The 24,573-nt window shown below is 46.5% G+C and overlaps 1 protein-coding gene across 3 annotated transcripts in view; it reads left to right on the top strand.

The window, feature by feature from the left end:
• AAR2 (AAR2 splicing factor) overlaps positions 1 to 24,573 on the top strand; it is a 66,695-nt gene that overhangs the window by 7,159 nt on the left and 34,963 nt on the right. For 2 of the 3 annotated variants that reach the window (XM_059896345.1, XM_059896344.1), the window contains exons 3-4: positions 110 to 339; positions 11,884 to 13,215. In XM_059896345.1, coding sequence (XP_059752328.1) covers positions 110 to 339; positions 11,884 to 12,051 — 398 coding nt within the window. In that variant the 3' untranslated portion in view covers positions 12,052 to 13,215. Of the gene's footprint in view, positions 1 to 109; positions 340 to 11,883; positions 13,216 to 24,573 lie in introns of those variants that run through there. The other variant, XM_059896346.1, reaches the window with a different exon arrangement.

Genomic DNA, 24,573 nt, shown 5'->3' with positions numbered 1-24,573 from the left:
ACAAGTATAGAAAGCCACTTATTGCTGAGGCCCAGTGGAGCTGACGGCTTAGTAGTGGCAGCCAGTACTCCTCTCCCTCAGGATCATTTCTCCTCTCTGCACCTTTCAGGTGAACTCCAGTTTGCCTTTGTATGCTTCCTGCTGGGGAACGTGTACGAGGCATTCGAGCACTGGAAGCAGCTCCTGAACCTTCTGTGCCGGTCAGAAGAGGCCATGGTGAAGCACCACACCCTTTACGTCAACCTCATCTCCATCCTGTACCACCAGCTTGGCGAGATCCCCGCCGACTTCTTTGTGGACATTGTCTCCCAGGACAACTTCCTCACCAGCACCTTACAGGTGAGCAGGCTTTTGGCTGACACCCAAGTGGGTCAGAATTAAGGCCAGGGTGTGTGAAAGTACCCTTGGAGGCTTACCTTTTTGTTTTTTGCTGTTCTTTCCTGAGCCAAGTTGTCTTCATTTCAGTTTCCTAATAGTAGGCTGTTCCCTGGTTCTCTCTCTCCTACTTGATTATAAGCTCCTTAATTCCAGAGACCCTCTCTGTGTACCACCTTCTCCCCGCCTCGCCCCCCAAGGTGCCTAGCACTGGGGTACTTGGAATTTGAGTCAGCCCCACCCCTTGAGCAGCTCCGCTCAAAACAGTTTTTATTTCTGCCTCCCTGTCACTGTAAGTTGCTGCAAACCAGTAGGACAGAGTTTTGAAGCTAGTTATTCCCAGGGAAACATCTGCAGCTCCTTAGATCTCATTTAGGCATTAAAGTAACTTTGATTTCCTGTTCAAACAAAATGTGCCAGTTTCTGCAGAGATTCTCTGACAGAAAAAGTGAAATTTGCTTTTAACTCAGCAATTAAATTTTCATTATGAGTGATAATTAGGGAAGAAGCTTCAAACAACTTACAATCTTCATCCTGTGCTATTTCCTCCCTTTGCAAACAGATTAGCTTCCTTTATGTTCTTGGGACAGCCTCTGTCACTCACATTGTGTAACTTTCTCAAGTATAGAAGAGGCAGAAGCTACAGGCTGTCAGTTTCCATACTTCCTGTTTCATGACTTTTTTTTCTCACTGTGTGTGAGACCCCCACAGGCCTGCTCCTTAAAAGGTGGCTATTCACTAACCTCCCACTCCCACCCATGGTAAGGGAAGGAATGAACAGTCATTAAATGCCTGTTGGCATTTGATAGGCACCATGCTTATCTCTTTATATGGGTTCCCTCATTTAATCTCTCTGGAGCACGTAAGACAGGGAGGATTATTCCCATTTTACGAATGAGAACACTGAGACTCAAAAAGATTAAATCATTAATATAAGGTCACACAGCTGGTAGGTGGCAGAGTCAGGATTTGTATCCAGGCCTGAGTCTTGGTTTAAGGCCTGTGCTTATGCCCCTACATACCGAATACAGTATAGATCCCCCCTCTGAAAAGAGTCTTGATTGACGTTAGTGGACACACTATCAGGGGCCTGTTTCTCAGAGGTACAGAATACTTTCCTAAAACCAGCATACTGTTGGAAGAGTCTCTGTGATCAGGCAGCTGACATAAACCTCTGAAGTTGAAGGACTTGTGTGGACCATGGGGATGAGTCAGTCAGGCTGATGGTTTGAGCCTGGTGTATTCCACTTCATGAGAGTTATAAAACTGCCCTTTTATTGGTTCTTGATATCACAGAGAAATTAAATCCCTTTAGCCTTCCTCTGCAGGGGAATTCGCCCCAGTTACTGGGTCATGGGTTGCAGAGCAGTAGGAGGCAGCAGCCTGCTAACTGGCCTCTGGCAGTGGGAATACGTGCTGCCCTTGTGATATGCGCTAGTGCTGTCGTGCAAACATAGGAGGGCCACAGTGTGTCGTTGGCTGTCCAACCATTGTCAGCACGACCAGCAGCTGAGCTCTCATTGCTGAGGCTTTGTTGCCAGCAATGATTTACAAAGCAGAAAGGGCCCAGCTGGATTGCTTGATGTCCAGGTAGGGTGTGCAAAGCTGATGATTAGAAGAATTTTGTCTTTGGACTTTTCACCAAGAAAATTTGATGTCGTTATTTGGAAAAATCCAGGACATGTGCCTTAAAAAAAATATATCAACACTTGTTTTTTAAGCATCCTTTCTTTATATACAACGTTCTCCTCCGAGTGTTGAGGAATACGTATATGCGTTAGCCTGTTTCTTAGAGGTACAGAACACTTTTCTAAAACCAGCATACTGTTGGAAGAGTCCATGTGATCAGGCAGCTGACATAAAACTCTGAAAGTTGAAGGACTTGTGCAGGAGCATCTCTTCATTGATTTAGCAGGTGTTTGCTGAGTACCTGTTGTATACAAGGCCCTGTTCTAGGATGGGAAATGTAGCTCTGGGCAAGACAGACAGAGTCCTTGACTTGGAGTTTAGATTTTGGTGGGAAAGTAAACAAATGAATTAACTAGATAACTCCAGGTAGCCCTAAGTGTTTTAGAAGGCAGTACCATTTTCTAACCCAGGCCTTTTGGTCTCATCTAGACTGCATCAGAGTTTATCAACTTCCATGTTTACCCCCATCAGTGCATCTGTCTCCCACACTGCCACCAAAATGCACCTCTGATCCTATTTCTCTGTGGTCCTCGTTGCCTAAAAAGTTAAAAGCCCAAACCTAGGTCATAATACCCATTCTGATCGGGCTCCTAATCTGTTCTCCAGCTTCTCCTTCCTTTCCCTATTTTCCACCATCAACTCCAGCAGCAGTGGTCTCCGTGCAAGTTGCCAGACATGCCACGCTGTTCCATGCCTTCCTCTTTTTTTTAATTGTAAAAAATACGTAACATGAGATTTACCCTCTTAATTTTTTAAGTGTACAGTACAGTATGGTTAACTATAAGCAGAGAGGATCTCTAGAACTTTTTCATCTGACACGACTGAAACTTTATACCCATGTTTCATGTCTTCTTAACTGAACCTGATTTTCCCTCCGCCTGCTATGTACTTGTTCATCCTACAGGATGCCCTCTAGGCATCCCTCTCTGTGGTGCCATTCCTGATATCTCCCTCCTTTCCATACTATTAGCCTACTTTGTACTTGTCACTATTATATTGCACAGGCTGTGCTTGCTGAAATGTATATATTGTCTGCCTGACTTCCCCACTGAGCCGTGGGCTTTTACCAGAAGCCTATTTTTTGTTCGTCTGGTTATCTTCAACACCTACTTGAGGCCTAGCACTGATCTCACTTTGTGTTATTGGGTGTTTTTAGTGCATAATTCCTGTGGCAGTGTGATCAGATGACCCTGCTATGACAGGTGTAAACAGTGAAGTCTAGTCAAAGGGCATTAGGAGCACCAGAGAGGGGTTGGTTGGTTCATTCAGGCTGGGGTTGAGATTTGAGGAGACAGAGGGTCAGGAATGGCGTTTTTGTGAAGGGGGGCATTTGACCATGAGCTTGAAGGATGACACAGATTTCAACAGGCAAAATGCGGAAAGGGTATTACAAAACTTTTCTCTTTTTTGATGGCAAGTTACACTGACGCCATCTTGGCAGTGAGATCCTGTCACCCCACACACAGGCACTCACTCCGGGTGTTTGTGAGTGAATGAATCAGCCCATAAAAGCCTTCCTTAGCCAGCCACCTGCTCTCCCCACAGGTCATCAAGTAAGTGGAACTGGCTTTCTTACTTCGGAGTTTAAATGGCTGCTACCCATGGAGAGGGACTGGTATTTGTGTGTGAGCACTTAAAGACAGCCACATTAGCTTGTGTAAAATCAGCCACGTAATGCCCTCTGCCATTAGAGGCCCCTTTGAATAGATGCCACTGGTTTTTACAAATCCCATGGATTAGCTTGAATAAAAATTATTTGTTTTATAAAAATAGATACAGTTTTTTCTTTTATTTGAAGCAACTTGAGTCATCATAATTTGTTTAAAACCAATGAAAGGATAATCTGAATTTAATAGTATGTTATAAAGTGAATTATGTACAAAATAACAATTCTTATTACTGATTGCATAGCATTTAGGCATATAGTCATGTAACCTGTTTTTTTTTTTGAATACTTTTAGTCGCAATAGGCCATATAGGCTCTCCAGCTTCATTTCTTGCCAGTATTCGAAATACTAGTGTCCATCTTTAACTCTCGAGGGAAAACACTAGCTCTGACAATGATGTCTCTAGTACCAGCATACCTTGGAGATATTGTGGGTTCGGTGCTGGGCTACCACAATAAAGTGAATATCACCAGAAGTGAGTCACATGAATTTTTTGGTTTCCCAGTGCATATGAAAGTCATGTTTACTCTATACATAGTCTATTAAGTGTGCAATAGCATTATGTCTTAAAAGAAAATACCTTAGTGAAGAAGCACTTTATTGCTAAAAAATGCTAACCGTCATCTGTGCCCTCAGTGAGTTGTAATTTTTTTTTTTAACATCTTTATTGGAGTATAATTTCCTTATAATGGTGTGTTAGTTTCTGCTTTATAACAAAGTGAATCAGCTATACATATACATATATCCCCATATCTCCGCCCTCTTGCATCTCCCTCCCACCCTCCCTATCCCACCCCTCTAGGTGGTTACAAAGCACCGAGCTGATCTCCCTGTGCTATGTGGCTGCTTCCCACTAGCTATCTACTTTACGTTTGGTAGTGTAATATGTCCATGCCACTCTCTCACTTCGTCCCAGCTTACCCTTCCCCCTCCCCGTGTCCTCAAGTCCATTCTCTATGTCTGCATCTTTATTCCTTTCCTGCCCCAAGGTTCTTCAGAACCAATTTTTTTTTTTTTTTTTAGATTCCATATATATGTGTTAGCATATGGTATTTGCTTTTCTCTTTCTGACTTACTTCACTCTGTGTGACAGACTCTAGGTCCATCCACCTCACTACAAATAACTCAATTTCGTTTCTTTTTATGGCTGAGTAATATTCCATTTTATATATGTGCCACATCTTCTTTATCCATTCATCTGTCGATGGACACTTAGGTTGCTTCCATGTCCTAGCTATTGTAAATAGAGCTGCAAGGAACATTGTGGTACATGACTCTTTTTGATTTATGGTTTTCTAAGGGTATATGCCCAGTAGGGGGATTTAGTTTTTTAAGGAACCTCCATACTGTTCTCCATAGTGGCTGTTATCAATTTACATTCCCACCAACAGTGCAAGAGGGTTCCCTTTTCTCCACGCCCTCTCCAGCATTTATTGTTTGTAGCTTTTTTGATGATGGCCATTCTCACTGGTGTGAGGTGATACCTCGCTGTAGTTTTGATTTGCATTTCTCTAATGATTAGTGACATTGAGCATCCTTTCATGTGTTTGTTGGCAATCTGTATATCTTCTTTGGAGAAATGTCTATTTAGGTCTTCTGCCCATTTTTGGATTGGGTTGTTTGTTTTTTTGATATTGAGCTGCATGAGCTGCTTATAAATTTTGGAGATTAATCCTTTGTCAGTTGCTTCATTTGCAAATATTTTCTCCCATTCTGAGGGTTGTCTTTTCATCTTGTTTATGGTTTCCTTTGCTGTGCAAAAGCTTTTAAGTTTCATTACGTCCCATTTGTTTATTTTTGTTTTTATTTCCATTTCTCTACGAGGTGGGTCAAAAAGGATTTTGCTGTGATTTATGTCATAGAGTGTTCTGCCTATGTTTTCCTCTAAGAGTTTGATAGTGTCTGGTTTTACATTTAGGTCTTTAATCCATTTTGAGTTTATTTTTGTGTATGGTGTTAGGGAGTGTTCTAATTTCATTCTTTTACATATAACTATCCAGTTTTCCCAGCACCACTTATTGAAGAGGCTGTCTTTTCTCCATTATATATTCTTGCCTCCTTCATCAAAAATAAGGTGACCATAGGTGCGTGGGTTTATCTCTGGGCTTTCTATCCTGTTCCATTGATCTATATTTCTGTTTTTGTGCCAGTACCATACTATCTTGATTATTGTTGCTTTGTAGTATCCTCTGAAGTCCGGGAGCCTGCTTCCTCCAGCTCTGTTTTTCTTTCTCAAGATTGCTTTGGCTATTCGGGGTCTTTTGTGTTTCCATACAAATTGCGAAATTTTTTGTTCTAGTTCTGTGAAAAATGCCATTGGTAGTTTGATAGGGATTGCATTGAATCTTTGGGTAGTATAGTCATTTTCACAATGTTGATTCTTCCAATCCAAGAACATGGTATATCTCTCCATCTGTTGGTATCATCTTTAATTTCTTTCATCAGTGTCTTACAGTTTTCTGCATACAGGTCTTTTGTCTCCTTAGGTAGGTTTATTCCTAGGTATAGTCGTAATCCTTTTGGTTTGAAATATTTTGAGAATTACCAGAATATGACACAGACACAAAGTGAGCAAATGTTGTTGGGAAAATGGTGCTGATAGACTTGCTCAATGCAGGGTTGCCACAGACCTTCAATTTGTGAAAAATGCAATATCTGAGAAGTGCAATAAAACAACATATGCCTGTGTTTTTGTCATAACACCAGCTCTGATAAACTTCACCTACCTACTCCTACACCTCCTGCCATCAACTATCACTTCTGCACACTTACTGTGCATTATTTCCTTTAGCCCTCACAACGATGCTAGAAGTTAAGTATATAATCCCATTTTACAGATGAGAAGACAGGAACAGGGAGGTCACATAATTTTGCCTGAGTTTGCCAGAGCTAGTGGATGGCAAGGCTACACTTTGATTCTAAAGCCCACTGTGGTGGGCTCCCATATATGATTAGAGCCCCAGATGAAACATCCCAAATTCTTTAAACTGACCTCAGAAAACATGATTCTGCTGCTATTCGCCTTCTTGGTAATTGTTGTAAAGTGATAGTCTTGCTTTTAACACCACTTTCTTCTTCTGCAAGTGGAAATAAAATGTACTACCTCTGGCTAGTTTCATTCTAAGTTGAATAATCATATGGGAATTGAAAAAATTAGGAAATTTCATCTTTTTGGTCTAGCCACAAAATAGGATAAGCAGTGACTCAGCTATCTACCATGGTATTTTGAATTTCTCAAGGTGACCTGACTGAACTCAATTTATTTAACTGGGGTTTAAAAGAAAGCTTTCACATTTCTGACTAAAGTACGATTTTACAATATATAGACTTAATGGTAAAAGTATTAATACCTTTTTTTTTTTAATTTGAAGAAAAATACCCAATGGGTGTGCTTTTAGTTCTAAAATGCAGATGTTTGTGAAATGTTATTATCCTATTTCAAAAGTATTTTAAAAATATCCAGGATTAATATTCGCATATTAAGATGATTCATTTCTCAGTGATTTTAAAAAGTTTACTTGTTTCACTTTAGTAAATAAAATAACCAGATCATTACTAAATTTATATAAGAAGGCATACAATTAATCTAAAAACAAGAATCAAAGTAAATTGTTGTTTGGAAACCAGATACTGTCTAAACATCTCTTCTGAACTGTGAATTTTTAAAATAACAAGTTTGTAAACTATAGGGACAAAAATAGATCAATGGATGCCAGGGGCTAGGGTCAAGGGGAGGATTTGATCCTTAAGGGGCAGTGTGAGGGAATATTTTTGGAGTGATGGAACGGTTCAGTATCCTGATTGTGATGGTATATGGGCCTTTAAACTCATAGACTGGATACCAAAAGAAAAAGCTATAAACAGATACCTGTCTTGATTACATCATATAGTGGTTGCATGGGTGTATACATTTATCAAAACGAATTGACACTTAAAATGGATGAATTTAATTGTACGTAAATTATGCCTCAATAAAGTTGGTTTTTTAAAACAGACAACCTAGGCTGTGACCTGGGTCCTGGAGACCTGCAGAAGGGACAGTTCCAGAAGCACCTGGTCTCCAAGCCCCTTGGTTCCCCATAGGACACTGCTGAAAATATCAAGGATGTATTACGTCTGTGTCAAGACAAAAAGAAGGTCTTGGTAGGGAAGAAGGATTTTGATTTCCCTACTGGGACTGGATCTTGCTTGACATTTATCACTTGCTCAGCATTTATCACCATCCTTATCTGTACAATGGGAATAGTAATTTCTTATCCTACCTCCCAGTTTGTAGTAAAGATTAGACTGACAAGTTCTTTAAAAAGGACATAGCGCTTTTCATATTAGAAGCCTTATTTTTCAGACTGAAGGCTTCTGTTATACCTGCCTCTAGTTGATGTTACCCCCATGGCGATGTTGGAGAGGTGGGTGGAAAGGATGAATGACGAGTATGCACCCAGCCTGTTCCAGTCTCTCACTGCTGACCATCCCTACATCTCATTCATATCCATTCAGGGAGCATCCTGTGGGCCCCAACTCTATGCCAGGCCCTGGGCGATCTGCTGTGTGGGTCACATTGATAATTAGGAAGTGACCCCTACTCGGAAGGGGTATTACCATTAATACTTGATCATTGTGATGCAAGCAGAGTGTGAGAAATGCCATAAGGGATGCTCAGGCACAGTACTGGGGGAACAGAGGTTGGAGCAGTTCCTTTCAGCTTGGGCTTTTATAAGAGAACTGTCACAAGGAGATGGCTTGTGAGCCGGTGGCATATTCAGGGGCCTGGTAAATAAGCCACGTCCTCCCCAGGACGAGTCCCTTATTCTGTCCAGCACTGTCATGTAATTATCGAGCAATCATTTGGTACAGGCACTGTGCAAAAGGGACCCAGAAATAGATTTTCATAGAACCTATGATCTTCTTTGTTCTTTTGTTCATTAAACATCCAATGGGTCCTTTTTATATGGTAGACTCTGTGCCAGGGGAGTGGGATGCAGGTAGGAAAAGGAGTCTCTGCTTTGGAGTTGCTCCTTGTCTCTTGGGAGAGCTCAATGGTAAATGGATGGTTACTGACTGAGAGTGAGGCTATGTCCCATGTAACCCTGGGCACCGGGGGAGCACGGAGGAGTACCTGTTCTTTCTTTGGTCTGGGAAGACATCCCAAAGGAGGTGGCATCTGAACTGAGCTTGGGTCACTAGTAGAAATTAGTAGGTGAAGGAGGAGAAAGCAGGGGTGGAGAAGGGTGTTATAAGCAGAGGGAAAAGCCTGTGTGAGTAGAGGCACAGAAGAGGCAATGGAGCATGTTTGGGCAGCTGCTCAATGTGGCAGGAGAGGAAGGGCTGTGTAGAGAGTAGTACAATTTACCGTGTAAGGAGGGAGAACAGGAAGAGGCTTTTGCTAATTCAGCCAGCAGGCCCCCCCAGGACCTCTGGGGGCAGACCCATGGGTGCACAGGGCCTCCAGCACTAATGCTGTTTGAAACAAGGCTTCTCTGCTTCCCATACCAGGCCCCTCCCCAGGGTTCAGCCGACCTCACGTTCAGTGCTCCAGAGAAAGCTCCATTAGCTGCCTATAGACAGGCCACCGACTTCCCCAGTGCCCTCTCACCACTGAGCTCACATAGCCCCTCTAATTAGTTATTGATCTGGTATTTTGTTGTAGCTGTGCTTCCTGCTCCTGTATTTAGTCGATTCCCAAGTAATGAAACCAAATTCTGTAACCCCCCACCTCCTGCTTCTGAACTCCCCTCCCCGTCACTTCTGTCCCTGCTACCACCCCAACAAAGTGTCTCCAAACAAAGACCACTGACCATGAGCCTCACTCCTCCTGCTAACAGAAAGACAGTGGAGAGGAGGGCAGGAGGGGGGTTGTCCTTGGAAGCAGCTGCAGAGTACACCTGTTACCTTTGTCAGGTCAAGGCCCCTGGAGCCCAGATTCCTTCCATGGTGGTCTACGGGCCAGCTGTGACACGAAGGTGATGTGAATCAAATTGCTGCTTTCACCCTCATGCCTCTGTGTCTGGGGTGGTCTTGCAGGGAGCCAACGGGTAGTCTGGGAAAAACTGCTCCTTCCTTTCTGGTAATTTTGACCCAGGCATTTAACTCCCCTCAGCCTCCATTTCCATAAAATAGGCATCCTAGTGTGTCTTCCCAGGGCCTTGTGAGGATCCACTGGACTACTCTATGAAACTTCTTTGAGAACAATAAAGTAGTGTGAGAAGGAGTAATGGGTTTGCTGTCATTCTTAGAGAAGCAGTTGAGATTCGGGACAATCTGGAATGGAGTTTCAGAGGTAGGGAAAATTAGTCTGTTTGCCCCTGCCCATGTTTATATTAGATGAAACTGAATTTAAAAGAACATCAAAACAAGGGATTAGTATCCAGAATATATAAAGAACTTCAATGACTCAACAACACAAATAAAAAAAAACCTGATCAAAAAAGGGCAAAGGGGGGCTTCCCTGGTGGCGCAGTGGTTGAGAATCTGCCTGCTAATGCAGGGGACACGGGTTCGAGCCCTGGTCTGGGAAGATCCCACATGCCGCAGAGCAGCTGGGCCCATGAGCCACAATTACTGAGCCTGCGCGTCTGGAGCCTGTGCTCCACAACAAGAGAGGCCGCGATAGTGAGAGGCCCGCGCACCGCGATGAAGAGTGGCCTCCGCTTGCCGCAACTGGAGAGGGCCCTCGCACAGAAACGAAGACCCAACACAGCCATAAATAGATTAATTAATTAAAAAAAAAAAGTGGGACTCGTGATATTCATCCCACTTTAAAAAAAAAAATTTAAAAAAGGGCAAAGGACTTGAATAGACTTTTCTCCAAGGAAGATATACACATGGCCAATAAATACATGAAAAGATATTCAGCATCACTAATCCTTAGGGAAATGCAAATCAAAACCACGAGACACCACCCATTTGGGTAGCTATTGTAAACAAACAAACAAAAACAGAAAATAACAGATGCTGAAGAGATTGTAGAGAAATTGGAACCCTCGTTCATTGCTGATGGGAATGTAAAATGACACAGCCACTGTGGAAAACAGTATGGTGGTTCCTCAGAACATTAAACAGAATTACCTTATGATCTAGAAACCCCACTTCTGGGTATATACCCCGAAGAATTGAAAGCAATGACTCTATAAGAGATATTTTTATATCCGTGTTCATAGCAGCATTATTTATAATAGCCAAAAGGTAGAAACAACCCAAATGGCCATTGACAGATGAATGGGAAAAAAATGTGGTATCTACATACAATGGCATATCATTCAGCCTTAAAAAGGAAGGAAATTCTGGCACTTCCTACATGAGTGAACCTTGAGGACATTACGCTAAGTGAAATAAGCCAGGCACAAAAGGACAAATATTGTATGATTCCACTTATATGAGGTACCTAGAGTAGTCAAATTCATAGAGAGAAAGTAGAATGGTGGTTACCAGGGGCTGGAAGCGGGGAATGGGGAGTTAATGGGTGTCGTTTCAGTTGGGGAAGATGAAAAAGTTCTGGAGATGGTTGGTGGTGATGATTGTGTAATAATGTAAATATACTTAATGCCACTGGACTATACTCTTAACATGGTAAATATTATGTGTATTTAGTACAGTCTTTTAAATGATAATTTTTTTAAATGTTTAAAATGGTAGATTTTGTGTTATGTATATATTACCACAATATTTTTAAAAATCAGAGCTTTTAAGGGGAATAGAAACCTCAGATTGGCAGCCTGGGACCCATTTAGATTAGAGCAGCAGTTCACCCTCACTGGGTTAGGACCTGGGATTTTTTGGGATCCAGGGGCTTATAAGCACCCTCATGCCTTTCTTAGTACCAGCTGGTGTAGCTACTGCCTCTTTTTCTAAGTTACTGCCCAGGTGCCCAGTAGATCTCCCCGGAGAGCAGGGCCAGGGTGATGGCCCCGCTGGCCTTACTCTCAGTGGGGCATCTCTGCCCAAGAGAGTAATTTTCCATTCTGGTCCTGCGCCAGCTTCTCAGCTGGGCTTGGACCTTCTTTCTTGGTTTGGGGGGAGCACAGTAGGTGTCCTGAGCCTGTGCCAGCAGCGGCTGATCCACCCACCCCGGAGAGCTGAACACCATGAGGAAATTTCCACAGCTTTCTCAGCCCCTCTGTGTTCTCAGGAGTGACTTATCCTCTGTTCTCTGTAGGTTTTCTTTTCATCCGCCTGCAGCGTTGCCGTGGATGCCACCCTGAGGCAGAAAGCTGAAAAGTTCCAAGCTCACCTAACCAAGAAGTTTCAGTGGGACTTTGAGGCGGAGCCTGAGGACTGCGCCCCGGTGGTGGTGGTTCTTCCCGAGGGTGTGGGGACTGGCTAACTGGAAAAGGTCTCAGCCAGAGGAGGCCCCTTCCCCACGGCTGCGGTCCTGGCTCCTCCATTCACCTGTCCTACTGGGACTTACTGGGACAGCAGCCCTGCCAGGTTCTACAAAGATGGAGCCAGAATTCCCTCCTTCACCAATAAATAAGTTCCTTTAGTGCCAGAGAGGCTGTACCCCATCTAGAAGGCACATTTGTGGGTTCCCCGTCAGCCTGGCCTTGGTGCTATAACCTAACTGAATTCCAAATGGGCTCTTGGGAGAGACCTGCCTCAGCAGCAGCTTGCTTCCTTCCAGAAGAGAAGAAGTTGAGCCAAAAGCCCAAGAGAACCAATCGTTTATTCCGTAGAATGGTTAGAAACCCTGGACTGCCCAGGAGTCTGAGATGTCAGTTGGTGACTTTTTAAAAGTTAATCAGAGGGTAACGGGGAGATGAGCCAGGATTTCTGCCTGCCCCTTGTTGGATGGGAATACATCACAGAAAACATGGGTGTGTGACCACCCTGGAGCCCCACGTTGGGGAGGGCATAACAGAAGACAGTTGGGTTGAATCTGATGAGTGGTCAGCTTTTGCTTTAAGTCCCTTTCTCCTGTCCAGAGGTCCCAGTGGATAATCTTTCAAGATCATTGCGGCCCCTGACCTCAGAGGCGTTGCTAGTGCCACACCCCTCCCATCTGCTCTGTTCTGAGGCCTCAGACCCAGAAGTGGACCTTGGCAACCCTCTTGTATGGCCCTATTCCTCACCAGAGCCACCACGAGTGTTTCTGATGACCTGGAGATTCAACAACAAAGAGAAAGGTTCTTGCTCTGTACAGGCTTCTTTGGCCCTGTTGAAGCTCTGTGCCTTTATTCAGAGCTCCAGAGATGACCTGGTCAGCCTGGGTCTGCCCCCCCGTCCTGCTGTGGGGCTGCCAGCCACAGGAGTGCTCTGGTTCCCTGGGAGTCCTGAGGGCTCGCGCATCGTGCACACAGGCCCTGCCACCCTGACCTCGAACTGTTGTCCTGTGATCGGAGTCCCTGTGCTGCTCTCTCCCAAGGCTGCGGCTCACACTAGGTTTCTGAATAAGAATCCCCTCCGGTTAAGACTTTCGGTTCCACTTGTCTCCTTGGAATTGTTTTTCCAAGAGCATAACATACATTAAAGTTTTGGAGTTGAGACTAAATCCTCTTGTGTGAGTCTCTGTTGTAGTTCATCTGCCCAGTTCCCAGCGCAGCCAGGCACTGTCCTTAGATGCACATGTCCTCCCTACCGGGCACCAGGAGACCCTGCCCAACCTCTGCAGGCTCTGGAGGAGGCAAGTGGCCAGCGATGTCTCCTGTCACCAGCGGGGCTTCCGAGATGGGCACACCTGAAGGAAGGATTGAAGCCCTGTATCTGTATAGCAACCAGAAGATTCACCTTTTGTGAATTTGCTGTTCTTTTTCTCCCCAAAGCCCAATCAATCATCAGAACTACTGGGGAGCTTGTTAAAATTGTAGATTCCAAAGGAATAAAGCCCTGACCTATGCCGCAGCATAGACGAACCTTGAAAACACTGTGCAGAGTGAAAGAAGTCGGACGCAAAGACCACATGTTGTATGATTCCATTCTTATGAATCGTCTAGAGTCGACAAATCCGTAGAGACAGAGGGATTAGTGGTTACCAGGGGATGGGAGAGTGGGGAAGGGGGACTGACTGCTAATGGGTACTGGGCTCCTTTTTGGGGTGATGACAAGGTTCTGGAAGTAGGTAGTGGTGGTGATTGCCCAACCTTATGAGTATCGTAAAAACCCATACAAGTGTATGCTTTATAATGGTGAATTTTACGGTGTGTAAATTATATCTCAATAATAATTTTTAAAAGTTCAGACTCCCAAGTCCCGCCCTACAGGAACTCAGAGGCAGTGAATCTGGATGTAGCCTGGGTTCTGAGGCACACTCAATTGAGTTACTACCTAGAAGTAACAGCACTGCAATTTAGTACCTAGAGCTCCCCTGGGACAATTTGTCTCCCACTGGCCTTGTCAGGGCAGCACCTGGAAGTTGGATCATGTGACCTGTTCTCTAAGCTTGTTGGTCTTATGTCTACACAGACACACACACCCCCCAGCCGCGCCGGCTCACACAAATGGGTTAAGGAAAAGCAGCTACAATGTATAAGTGCTCTGTTCTGTTAGTTCACTTAATCCTCACAACAGTATGTGGTAAGTGCTATTATTATCCCCATTTTACTGATAGGAAAATGGGCTCAGAGAGCTTCCGTCATTTTGCTAGGGTCCCACAGCTTATAAGGATTGAGCTCAAGAGTCAAACCAAGCCCGTTGGTGTCCAGGGTCCGCACTCAGCACTGCATTCACTGCTATGATTTACTCCTTCCCTACCCTTGCATGTCCAGGACAGCCCTCCTTTCTTCCTGCTTCCCCAGATCTAGCCTTGGCCCTGTTGACAGCCAGCTGTGTGACCTTGGGCAAGCCACTTACGTTCTCTGGGCTTCAGAGTGTTTTTTGTTTTTTTGTTTTTTGTTTTAAAGAGCTAAGGGTCTGGCTTTTTTTTTTTTTTTTTATGGCTGTGCTGGGTCTTCGTTTCTGTGCGAGGGCTTCCTCTAGTTGCGGCAAGTGGGGGCCACTCCTCATCGCGGTGTGCGGGCCTCTCACTGTCGCGGCCTCTCTTGTTGTGGAACACAGGCTCCAGACGCGCAGGCTCAGTAATTGTGGCACACAGGCCTAGTTGCTCCGCGGCATGTGGGATCCTCCCAGACCAGGGCTCGAACCCGTGTCCCCTGCATTGGCAGGCAGATTCTCAACCACTGCGCCACCAGGGAAGCCCTTCAGTGTATTTTTGTATAAAGTAAGAGTTTGCTTGGACTGAAGATTTCTGGTAAAGATACTCCAGGCTCCTTCAGGCTCCCTCCACTTAAAAATGGACCCTTGTGTTTTAAATGTTTTCAAAGGGAAACTACATTTACATGAGATAATATGGCTGGGCTGACCAAAAAAAAAAAAAACAATAAGTCTTTTGTTGGGGGCTAGAGTGACATCGATGCTGTGTCTTCTGCTTCTCCCAGCTGGCAGTCCTCTGTGTCTTTGATGAATAAAAAATGTGAAAACAAATTAATTATTACTTAATACTTGCAGTATTTTTGGAAAGCAGAAACCTTGAAAACTGAGAACCAGTGGCGTTGCTGATCTCTAAGCTCCCTTCCAGTTCTAACATATCTAAAAGTGAAGCTATTGGCAGGAGCTGGCCTGATTTTAAAATCCCCTCAAATGCAGGCCTCCTGGGGTCTGGCTCTTGTTTGCGAGCCTGCTTTATCCTATTAACAGAATCAGCAGAGGTAGCGACTTTCCAACCCTTTCTGCTGTCCCCGTGACAAACCCTCGCTGTTCAGAGCCCCGGTCCATCTAATTTCTTACAGCAGTGGAGGAGTTCCCGCCACTGATTGCCTCTTACCATCGGTAATTATTTTCCCAACGTCATCCCCTTATAAATATTATTTAATATTCTCAGGGTGCTCTGACATGTTGGTTTCTCCAACTAATCAAACTTTGGCTTGACCAAGATGCCATCCCCTGCTGAAACGGGGGCTGGCAATGCAGAGGATGCCGTGGCAAAGCCATCGCTGAGTCACGTCCGCCAGACTTAAAGCAGGACAGAGTTGGGCAGCTCACCTGAGCCACCTGCTAATACTGGGGGCGGCGTGGTCCTGTGATTCTGCAGAACCACCCCCGCTGACCACGGCACTGCCTTACCTCGGAGTTCACCACATCCGGCCCAGGCAGGCTTTGTTGTCAGTAGGCCTTTCTAGACCCTTCGTTCTCCTCAGTATCCAACGTCTGTCTCCGGGGTGGCTCATTCTCCCCACAAACCCTGGGCTCCTGCTGTGCACTGGCCTCCCTGCTGAGATGGGGTTGAGAGCCAATGTAACGTCAGCTGCTCCCTGCTGGGGGGCGGGGGAGGAGTGTGGCCAGCCCTCCCCCACCTGCTAGACCTTCTGTCCTGTGTCCTCAGTCTGGTGCTCACCTGTGTAGACTCAGATTTCTCTGGAAAACAGGGATCCTCAGGGTTCTCAGGCTGTCAGTTAAAATGCTCGGTGGGAGGAAGGTGGGAGAAGTCGGCGGCTTCCCAGTCCAATGTCAGGTGCCTGTTCAAAAGGAACTCCACAGGGGTCTCTTCCTTGGATCTCTGTCTTGCTTCTTCCCTCCCCCAATTTCTCCATTTTCCCTCTGTCCGCCTCCAGACATTCTTACCTGGCTCAAGTCTGGACTCTACGCCGCTAAGGGGATGCCGACAGATGGAGTTTCATCTTGAGGAGAGGGAGCCATCCCATGAGAAGCAGAGAAAAATGTGGGACTTACACCAAAGAGCAGAGAGGCTGGGAGAGCTGTCTTGAAGGAGGGGGTCTCTGCATCCTTTAGAAGGGAGAGCTGGGACCCGTGGGAGAAACTGCAGGGGGCAGAGCTTGGCTTCATTCCTTCTCTACCCAACTAATACTTTCTGAGCTCCTGCCCCTGGGAGCTTACATTCCATTGGGGCGAGGGACAGGCAATAAGCGTAATAAATAGACTGAAGAGTATGTCAGTTGTGAGAAATGCTCTGGAAAAAAATAGAGCAGGATAAGGGAAATTGGGAGTCCTGGCAGGGTAAGGGGACATGTTGCAATTTAAATGGGATGACGCTTGAGCAAGGATTTGAAGGAGGTGAGCAAGGGAGCCATGTGGGTATCTGGGGGAAGTGTTCCAGGCAGAATGAACAGTGAGTGCAAAGGCCCTAGGGCAGGAGCATGTCTGATGTGTTGGAGGAGCACCAGGGGGTCAGCATGGTGTGAGTGGAGTGATCAAGAAGAGAATGGAAGGAGAGAACATCTCGGAGGGTACAGAGTAATCAGATTGTCCAGGGCTTAGGGACTAGTGTAAGAATGTTGCATTTTAGTCAGTGAAATGGGATCCATTAGAGGGTTTTAAGCAGAAGAGTGACGTGGTCTGACTTTTGTTTTAACAGGATCACCAGCTGTCCTGTTGGACATAGACTGCAGGGGGCTGGGTAGAAGCAGGGAGACCAGTAAGAAGGCTAGTGCAGTGGAGGTGAGGGATGACGCTGACTCGATCAGAGTGATATCAGGTATGCGCGCTGGGGCTATTCGTGCCTCAGATCAGGGAGGGACTCAATGTCTTTCAAGGGCCCTTCTAGCCTGATAACCTCTCCTCTGAAGTCTCAGAATCTGGGCAGAATACTGACTCATTGGGTCCTCCCACCCCCACCCTTACAAGTCCCCTGTCTACTGTGCCATCAGGGATCTGCCAGCCCTGCCTGTTCCCAGATATCCATGGTACCTTAGGGCAGGCGAGGCAATGGTGAAGGGCTGGGGAAGAACTCACAGGAGTTCTGGGCAGTCGGGGTGGAGGCAGGGGACTCGACGGCTCTGTTGAGAAGCCATAAATGAGTCAGGGCCGCGACAGGCTCTGGTCACACCGCCAGCACCCGTGCGGCTGTTCTTGCTGCCAGCGAGCACTGAGGAGGGTCACACTTGCTGTTCGGGGGTTCTCGTGACTCACAGAGAGTTGAGGGCTGTTGGTACTAATTTGTCTTGGTCAAGAAGCGTTCATGCACCCATTTCCACCAGGGAGTGTCCATGGACTTTGAGGTGACTAACATGAGCCGGCATGGAGGGGGGCGGTGCTCCCTTTTCGCTGCTGGGAACGTGCTGGATCCTTTATTCACCTTATTCAGGCAGAGCCGTAGGTCTTCAAGGAAGGTCTTATCATTCCTCATCGTACAGACAAGGAAACAAGGCTCAGAGAGGTGAGGCACAGGCTCACGAGTCTCAGAGCCAGAATCCCAGCCTAAGTCCGGCATGGCCCTGCCACCACACAGCTCTCCTTAATAAGAACGGTTACATAATCTGTGATAATTACCACTGGATCCAAGGCTGCCAGCCTGATAACTGACAGTGTCAGCCACTTACAAGGGTGGTGGGCAGGCCCCACTGGCCTCTTGGTTCATGACATCTTGCTAATGTTTCCACCCAGACTCTTAGTGTCCGGATCTGGCCTTGGGTACAATGGACCGACTGGCTCGGGCGAGGTGGCACCTGGGTGTGGTAGGAGGGGGGAGCAGCATCTGGTCCAGAAGGAATCTGCTTCTAGACTCTTTGTGGACCACTGGGGACCCCGAGGGGCTGCTCTGTCTGGGGTGCACCTGAGTAGAGGCCTCTCCCACCTTGTCCTGCCAGAGTTGCTATTGAATTTGCAAAAGGTCTTTGCTTTACTGCCAGATGTGGGGTCTCTGAGGGGCTGATTTAATGCCCAGACATCCTCTGTGGATCAATAAGCTGTTTTGTCCCGAGTCTAGGAGCCCAAAGGTAGAGAACAGGATGTAGGGGATTGAGGGGGTGTCTCTTCTTCTCGATTTTTGAATGAAGAAGGCTACACCATTGTTCATTTCCCTTTTGGAAATTGTCTATTTATGTCCTCTGCCCATTTTTCTTTTGGATCTTCTTTTTTTTAAAAATATACATTTGTCTTACATCTTAATATTAGAAATATTTCCCCCAATTTGCCTTTTAATTTTATGATGTTTTGAAATGTATACTTTACTTTTTTATGTCAAATATGCCAAGCTTGTTTTTTTGATTTGATCTTTTTCCCACTGCTTTAGTGCTTAAAAGTCTATTCCCATATCAAGATGAAATATATACTAACCTATATTTTGTTCTAGTATTTCTCAGTGTTATGGTTTTTTATTCTGTATTTTGCCAGAGTCAAAACCATGTTTCCTCGGCCCCACTTAATCCATCCCCACTCCTACCTTTCACACCTCACATCCGTTCTCGATTTTTCCTCTCCAGATTTTAAGTCCTAACTACTGCCTCACGCCTCTGTCGTTTTCCTTTCCTCAGCCACCAAGGGCTTCTCATAAGCCTTCCTGAACCCCTCACAGCATTTACAGCCAGAACCACGCCCATATCTGGCCCTTGGTATTACAGTCTGGTGATGTGGAGTGATTTTCTTGTTGCTTCCCAAGGCTAGAATCATTTGTTCATGATCCTATACTGCCTTGCTCCAACCATGGGGCTAAGTGCATCAATGCTTTGGGTTTTTGGGTTTTTTTGTGTGTTTGTTTGTTTGTTTGTTTATTTTCTTATTTATTTTTGGCTGCATTGGGTCTTTGTTGCTGCATGCAGGCTTTCTCTAGTTGCGGCGAGTTGGGGCTACACTTCATTGCGGTGCACGGGCCTCTCATTACAGTGGCCTCCCCCGTTGAGGAGCACAGACTCTAGGTCCGCGGGCTTCAGCAGCCGTGGCACGCAGGCTCAGTAGTTGTGGCGCAAGGGTTCAGCCTCTCCGCAGCATGCGGGATCCTCCCGAACTGCGGCTTGAACCTGTGTCCCCTGCATTGGCAGGCGGATCCTTAACCACTGCGCCACCAGGGAAGTCCCTGGTTTTTTTTTTTAAAGAAGATAGAATTTATTAGAGGGAAGGATCGCTTCCAGAACAGTGGGCTGACTTCCTAGTAGTCTGGCAGTGTCGAGCCCAAACATGTGCTATAGATCAGTTTTTATAGCCAGAAAACAAAAAATGGTCCGAGGTGAAAATTTTGTTTACTGCTTGGTCGAGGCACATATACCTTCCTTCTATAGGGTGGGAGTGGGACAGGGCATATGCCTTTCCTTATTTGGGACAGGTCCTGTTGCCCAGGTGGGCATCGCCCAGGTGAGCTCAGGAATTTCGTAACCATCGCAACATGATGGGGAGGGCGATTAAGAGTCCGGTAGGGAGTGTAATGCTGAAACTTTTTCAGGCAGGTTTTCCTTTGTCCTTGAAGCACCATTGTCCTTGGAGCACCACATTCCCCCCTCTATTTATAGGGCCAATTCCTTGGCCCTGTTGTATACCCTGCTCATATCTACCTAACTGCCTAATTCCCTCTCAAGCATTCGGGAACCCCTTTTGTGAGAAGGGACAGTGAACTCTCTGGCTGCTTTCTGCTGAGCGGAGGCGTCATGGGGCCCTGGGTTCCCATTGCCTGCTCTGTCAGGGTGTATCTAGGGAGGAGTGTGGGCCCCATGGAAAGTGATGGCGGCTTGTTCAAGGGTTGTACGAGTGTCGACTGGCTGTTATTCTTGTTGCATCACCATTTGGAGGTTTATTTGTTGTATTCTGGAAGAGACAAACTTAACAAGGAGGTTAAAAATACATGGCTAGAAGATTAGTAGAAGTCGAAAAGCCACTATAGGGCCTAGGAAAGGGGTTAGCCACGAGAACTAGGACCAGATATTAGTCTTGAAGTCCCACCAGTCGAATCCCCCTGAGACTCCTTCCTTGTAGAATCCACTAGCTCTTTCAATAATGGCTCGAAGATGAGTCTGGACCTTGCCTGACTGGTTGACAAGAAAACAGCAATCCTCCTTTAACATTGCACAGGTCCCTCCTTGATTAGCTGTTAGGAGGTCCAGAGCTCTTCTATTTTGTAAAACCACTCCTGCTAGAGAATTTATTTGCTCTTGTAGAGTGTTAATTTGAGCTGCTAGGTTGGCAGTCTCTTGTGTGAGTTCAAGAGAGAGCTGTCGGGCAGTGAAAATGGAGTTTAAAAGTCCAGCTGAGCCTGTTCCCATCCCTGTTAGGAGGATCGAGGAATGGCGAGTGGGACCAGAGAAGGAGGTCAAGGCTGAATAAGTAGCCCCAGTGTCAATTAGAAAGTTTACAGTAGCCCCTGCTACATCCAGGGTTACCCGGGGCTCCTCTGGTCTTATGGGGAACGTAGGGGCTTGTAGATTGAGCCTTGGGCACCTTCAGTCATCTGCTTCCAGGAGCCCCAGATCTAGAGTACAATCCGGTTCTTGATCCTGATAGTCAATTGCCACTCACAGGGGCAACTGGCCTTGACCTCAGCCCAGGGGGCTGGGACCTGAAATACCCCGGGTGTTGAGTGGTTGTGGAATTGGCCTACCCGCTTGAGGGTGGGAGGGACAACTCCTCTTCCAATGGCCCTTTTGGCGACGGTAAGGGCACGGCGTAATGGGTGGTGGGGTGCGGCAGTTCCTGACAGTGTGCCCCTGGTGACCGCACTGGTAGCAGGTCAGCGGTGGTTTCTGAGATGGGAGAGGGGCTCCCATGGGTCCCTGTTTGGGAGGGACTGAGTAATGGCAAGAGCCGTATATTGAGCGTGCCGTTTTAATTTTTCCTCCTCTCTTAGTTCTCGTCTGCCCCTAGAAGCCTCCTCCCTATTGTTGAAGACCTTAAGGCTGTGTCAAGTAGGACAGAAAATGGGGTCTGTGGCCCTTGCTCTAGTTTCTGTAATTTCTGTCTTATGTCTGGATATGCCTGGCTTATAAAGTGAACTGCAAGGATAGCCTGACCTTCAGGGGTCTCAGGGTCTAGGTTGGTGTATTTCCTCATAGCCTTTACTCATCAGGCCTGAAAAAAGGCTGGATTCTCAGAGGGTTCCTGTGTGACTTCTCTGAGTTTATTATAATTGACAGATTTGATGATTGCCTTTTTCATACCTTCTAGTAGACAGGTAATCATGTAATTTCTCCTAGTGAGCCCTCCTGCTGGCCCATTTTCATTTGCCTGTTATCTCCATCCTGGGTCTGCCCATGGGACTCCCCCCGCTCGGTTCTCATTAGGATTTCGGGCATGTGTCTCATCTGCCTAGGCCTGAGCCAAGGCCCAGATCCTGGCCTTTTCTTCGCGAGTGCAGCAGGTAGTTAGGACCACGTGAATATCTTGCCAAGTTAAGTCAAAGGCTATAGTTAGGGCCTGGAATTCCCTGATGAACATGGAGGGGTCCTGGCTAAAGGAGCCCAGTTCCCCTTGAATATGAGAGAGATCAGACATGGGGAAGGGTCATGAACTCTGATAGTACCTAGGTCTCCGGTAGCGACCTCTCGTAGGAGAAGCATACTGGGACTCGATTCAGAGCGTTGGGCTGCTCGTGACCAAGTGTGGGGAGGGGAGGGAAGGTCTGCTTCCAGGTTTGGAGGTGGAGTTGGGGAGCAGAAAGTTGAGGAGGCTGGGGAGACCGGGGACAAGAAGGGTCATCCAAGATACCTGGTGGAGGGGGGGATGTGGAGGGACGAGGTAGTGAAGCTGAAGGAGGAGGAGAGGGGGGAGGGCGAGGCATTAAAGTGGTAATGGAGAGACACATGCGACAGGAGTCCCTCAGGCTCGGATTCTGACTGAGGGCCATGACGGCCTGGATATATGGAACCTCGGAATCCTTTCCTAGTTTCCGACAATAGAGATCAAGTTGGAGGATCGTGTTGTAATTTAGTGTCCCATTAAGAGGCCATTGTTCTTGTTCTCTCAGTTTGTATTGGGGCCAAGCCATATTACAAAAGATAATGGCAACTTCCCTGGTGGCGCAGTGGTTAAGAATCCGCCTGCCAATGCAGGGGACACGGGTTCGATCCCTGGTCCGGGAAGATCCCACATGCCGCGGAGCAACTAAGCCCGTGCGCCGCAACTACTGAGCCTGTGCTCTAGAGCCCGCGAGCCACAACTACTGAAGCCCGCGCGCCTAGAGCCCGTGCTCCACAACAAGAGAAGCCACTGCAATGAGAAGCCCGCGCACCACAACGAAGAGTAGCCTCCGCTCGCCACAACTAGAGAAAGCCCGCCCGCAGCAACAAAGACTCAATGCAGCCAAAAATAAAAAATAAATAAATAAATAAATAAATAAATAAATAAATAAGCCTCTTCTTTTTGAGATTGTCTGGGTCAAATCCCTTCCAATTCGTGAGTCTAAGGGAATAGGTGTACCTGAACACATTCTTAGCCTCAGTGCCGTAGAATGGGGGTACTGAGAATCACTGATGGGCAAAAAGGCGTCCCTCTCTGTCTCAGTGACATCTCCGTGTGACTAAGGCACCAGTGACCAGAGAAGGGAATTCCCGGAAGCCAGGGGGAAATTGACTCACCGTTAGAAGACAGGAAGGAGCTCTTGGGACAATCTAGAGGCGGTGGGGTCCTTTGGAGTCAGTCCGAGCCGAGGAGAAAGAAGCAGAAGCGACAGAAAAGAGGACAGAGGATTCCTCCTTCTAACCCTACTGAGGAGGTGGTGGCCAAGGGACTGGGGGCTTTGTGTTTTGCTTTGTCCATGATGTGCCTCATGTTGCACAGAAGTTGTCTTGATGGGGGCAGACTCTCTAATAGCCTGGTCCGTTCTGTGACCCCCTTATCCTTTCACAGGAGTCTTCAAGCGGCAGGTGCCCTAATGGCTTTTAAATGCCTGACCTGTGCCCGCACGATACCCTTCGGCCTAGTCCTCAGTCAGAAGGAAGACAGAGGGATCCTCACCCGTTCTGGGCAGCAGTTACTGGGGAGAAGTGAACCGTGAAGCCTTCAGAACACACCAGGGTGTGGCCCAGGCCAGAGTTCCTCTGTTGCTTCCACAGCAACTTGCCTGTTCACAGAGGGTCCCAAGGAATGAGGAGAGGAGGTGGGGAAAGAGATCCCCCCTGGAGATCCCCGTACAGGCCACCAAATGTCGTGGTCCGAACGTGGGTTGGAAAAGAATCTCCGGACACAAGGCAGAACGTAAAGAAGATAGAATTTATTAGAGGGAAGTGTCGCTGCCAGAACAGTGGGCCGACTTCCCAGTAGTCTGGGAGAGTCTAGCCTCAATGCTTTGTTGATAGGAAGATTACATCTCCCTCTTTGAGAAGGCTCCGTCCCTCCACTAAAGGCCCTGGAATGGCCAGTAGTTGCTGCTTTGTAGACTGCACAACCCATTTCTCTTCACCTCCCTTCTGATGTCAAGCCTTCTTTGCTTTGAGGAAGCCTTTTTCTACTCCATGTCATCTTTGGTAGGAGTGCCAATCATGGGACCTCATTCCATCCTTCTACCCGCAGAGATAGACACATAACTTCAGCTAAGCCACTTGTCACCTTTCCTGGGATGCTTCTTCTAGAAGGTGCAGAAAGATACTGCATGCTTTTGGAGTTATGGTGGTAGAGGACTCTCAGCTGGACCTAATACGGCTCATCATATCCATAAAAAAAAAAAGAGCCCTTGCACCAGAAATGAGGATGAGGACAGCACAGAAGGAAGCTGAGATGAGAGATGAGAGTGAGAGAGAGAGAGAGCCAACAACATCACTGGAGCACCTGGATCCAGCACCACCTGCAGCCCACAATCCCCAGGATTCCTTCAAATGAGCCAATATAATGCCTTTTTTTTCCTCCCTAAATTTTATTTTATTGTGGTAAGAACATTTAACATGAGATCTACCTTCTTAAGAGTTTTTTAGGTGTAAAATACAGTATTGTTGATTATAGGTACAATGTTGTACAGCAGATCTCTGGAACTTAAGCATCTTTCTTAACTGGACCTTTATGTCCGTTGAGCTGTAACTTCTCATTACTCCCTCCCCCCACCCTCTGGCAACCACTATTCCGTTCTTTGATTCTATGAATTTGACTGTTTTTGATACTTGATACTATTCACAATAGCCAAGATGTGGAAACAACTTAAATGTCCATTGACAGACGAATGGATAATGCAAATGTGGTATATGCATACAATGGAATATTATTCAGC

Source organism: Balaenoptera ricei, chromosome 15 (assembly GCF_028023285.1).
Source record: "Balaenoptera ricei isolate mBalRic1 chromosome 15, mBalRic1.hap2, whole genome shotgun sequence".
Lineage (NCBI taxonomy): Eukaryota > Metazoa > Chordata > Mammalia > Artiodactyla > Balaenopteridae > Balaenoptera > Balaenoptera ricei.
The sequence above is the reverse complement of the archived record's forward strand: the minus strand, read 5'-3'. Positions and strand labels throughout refer to the sequence as shown.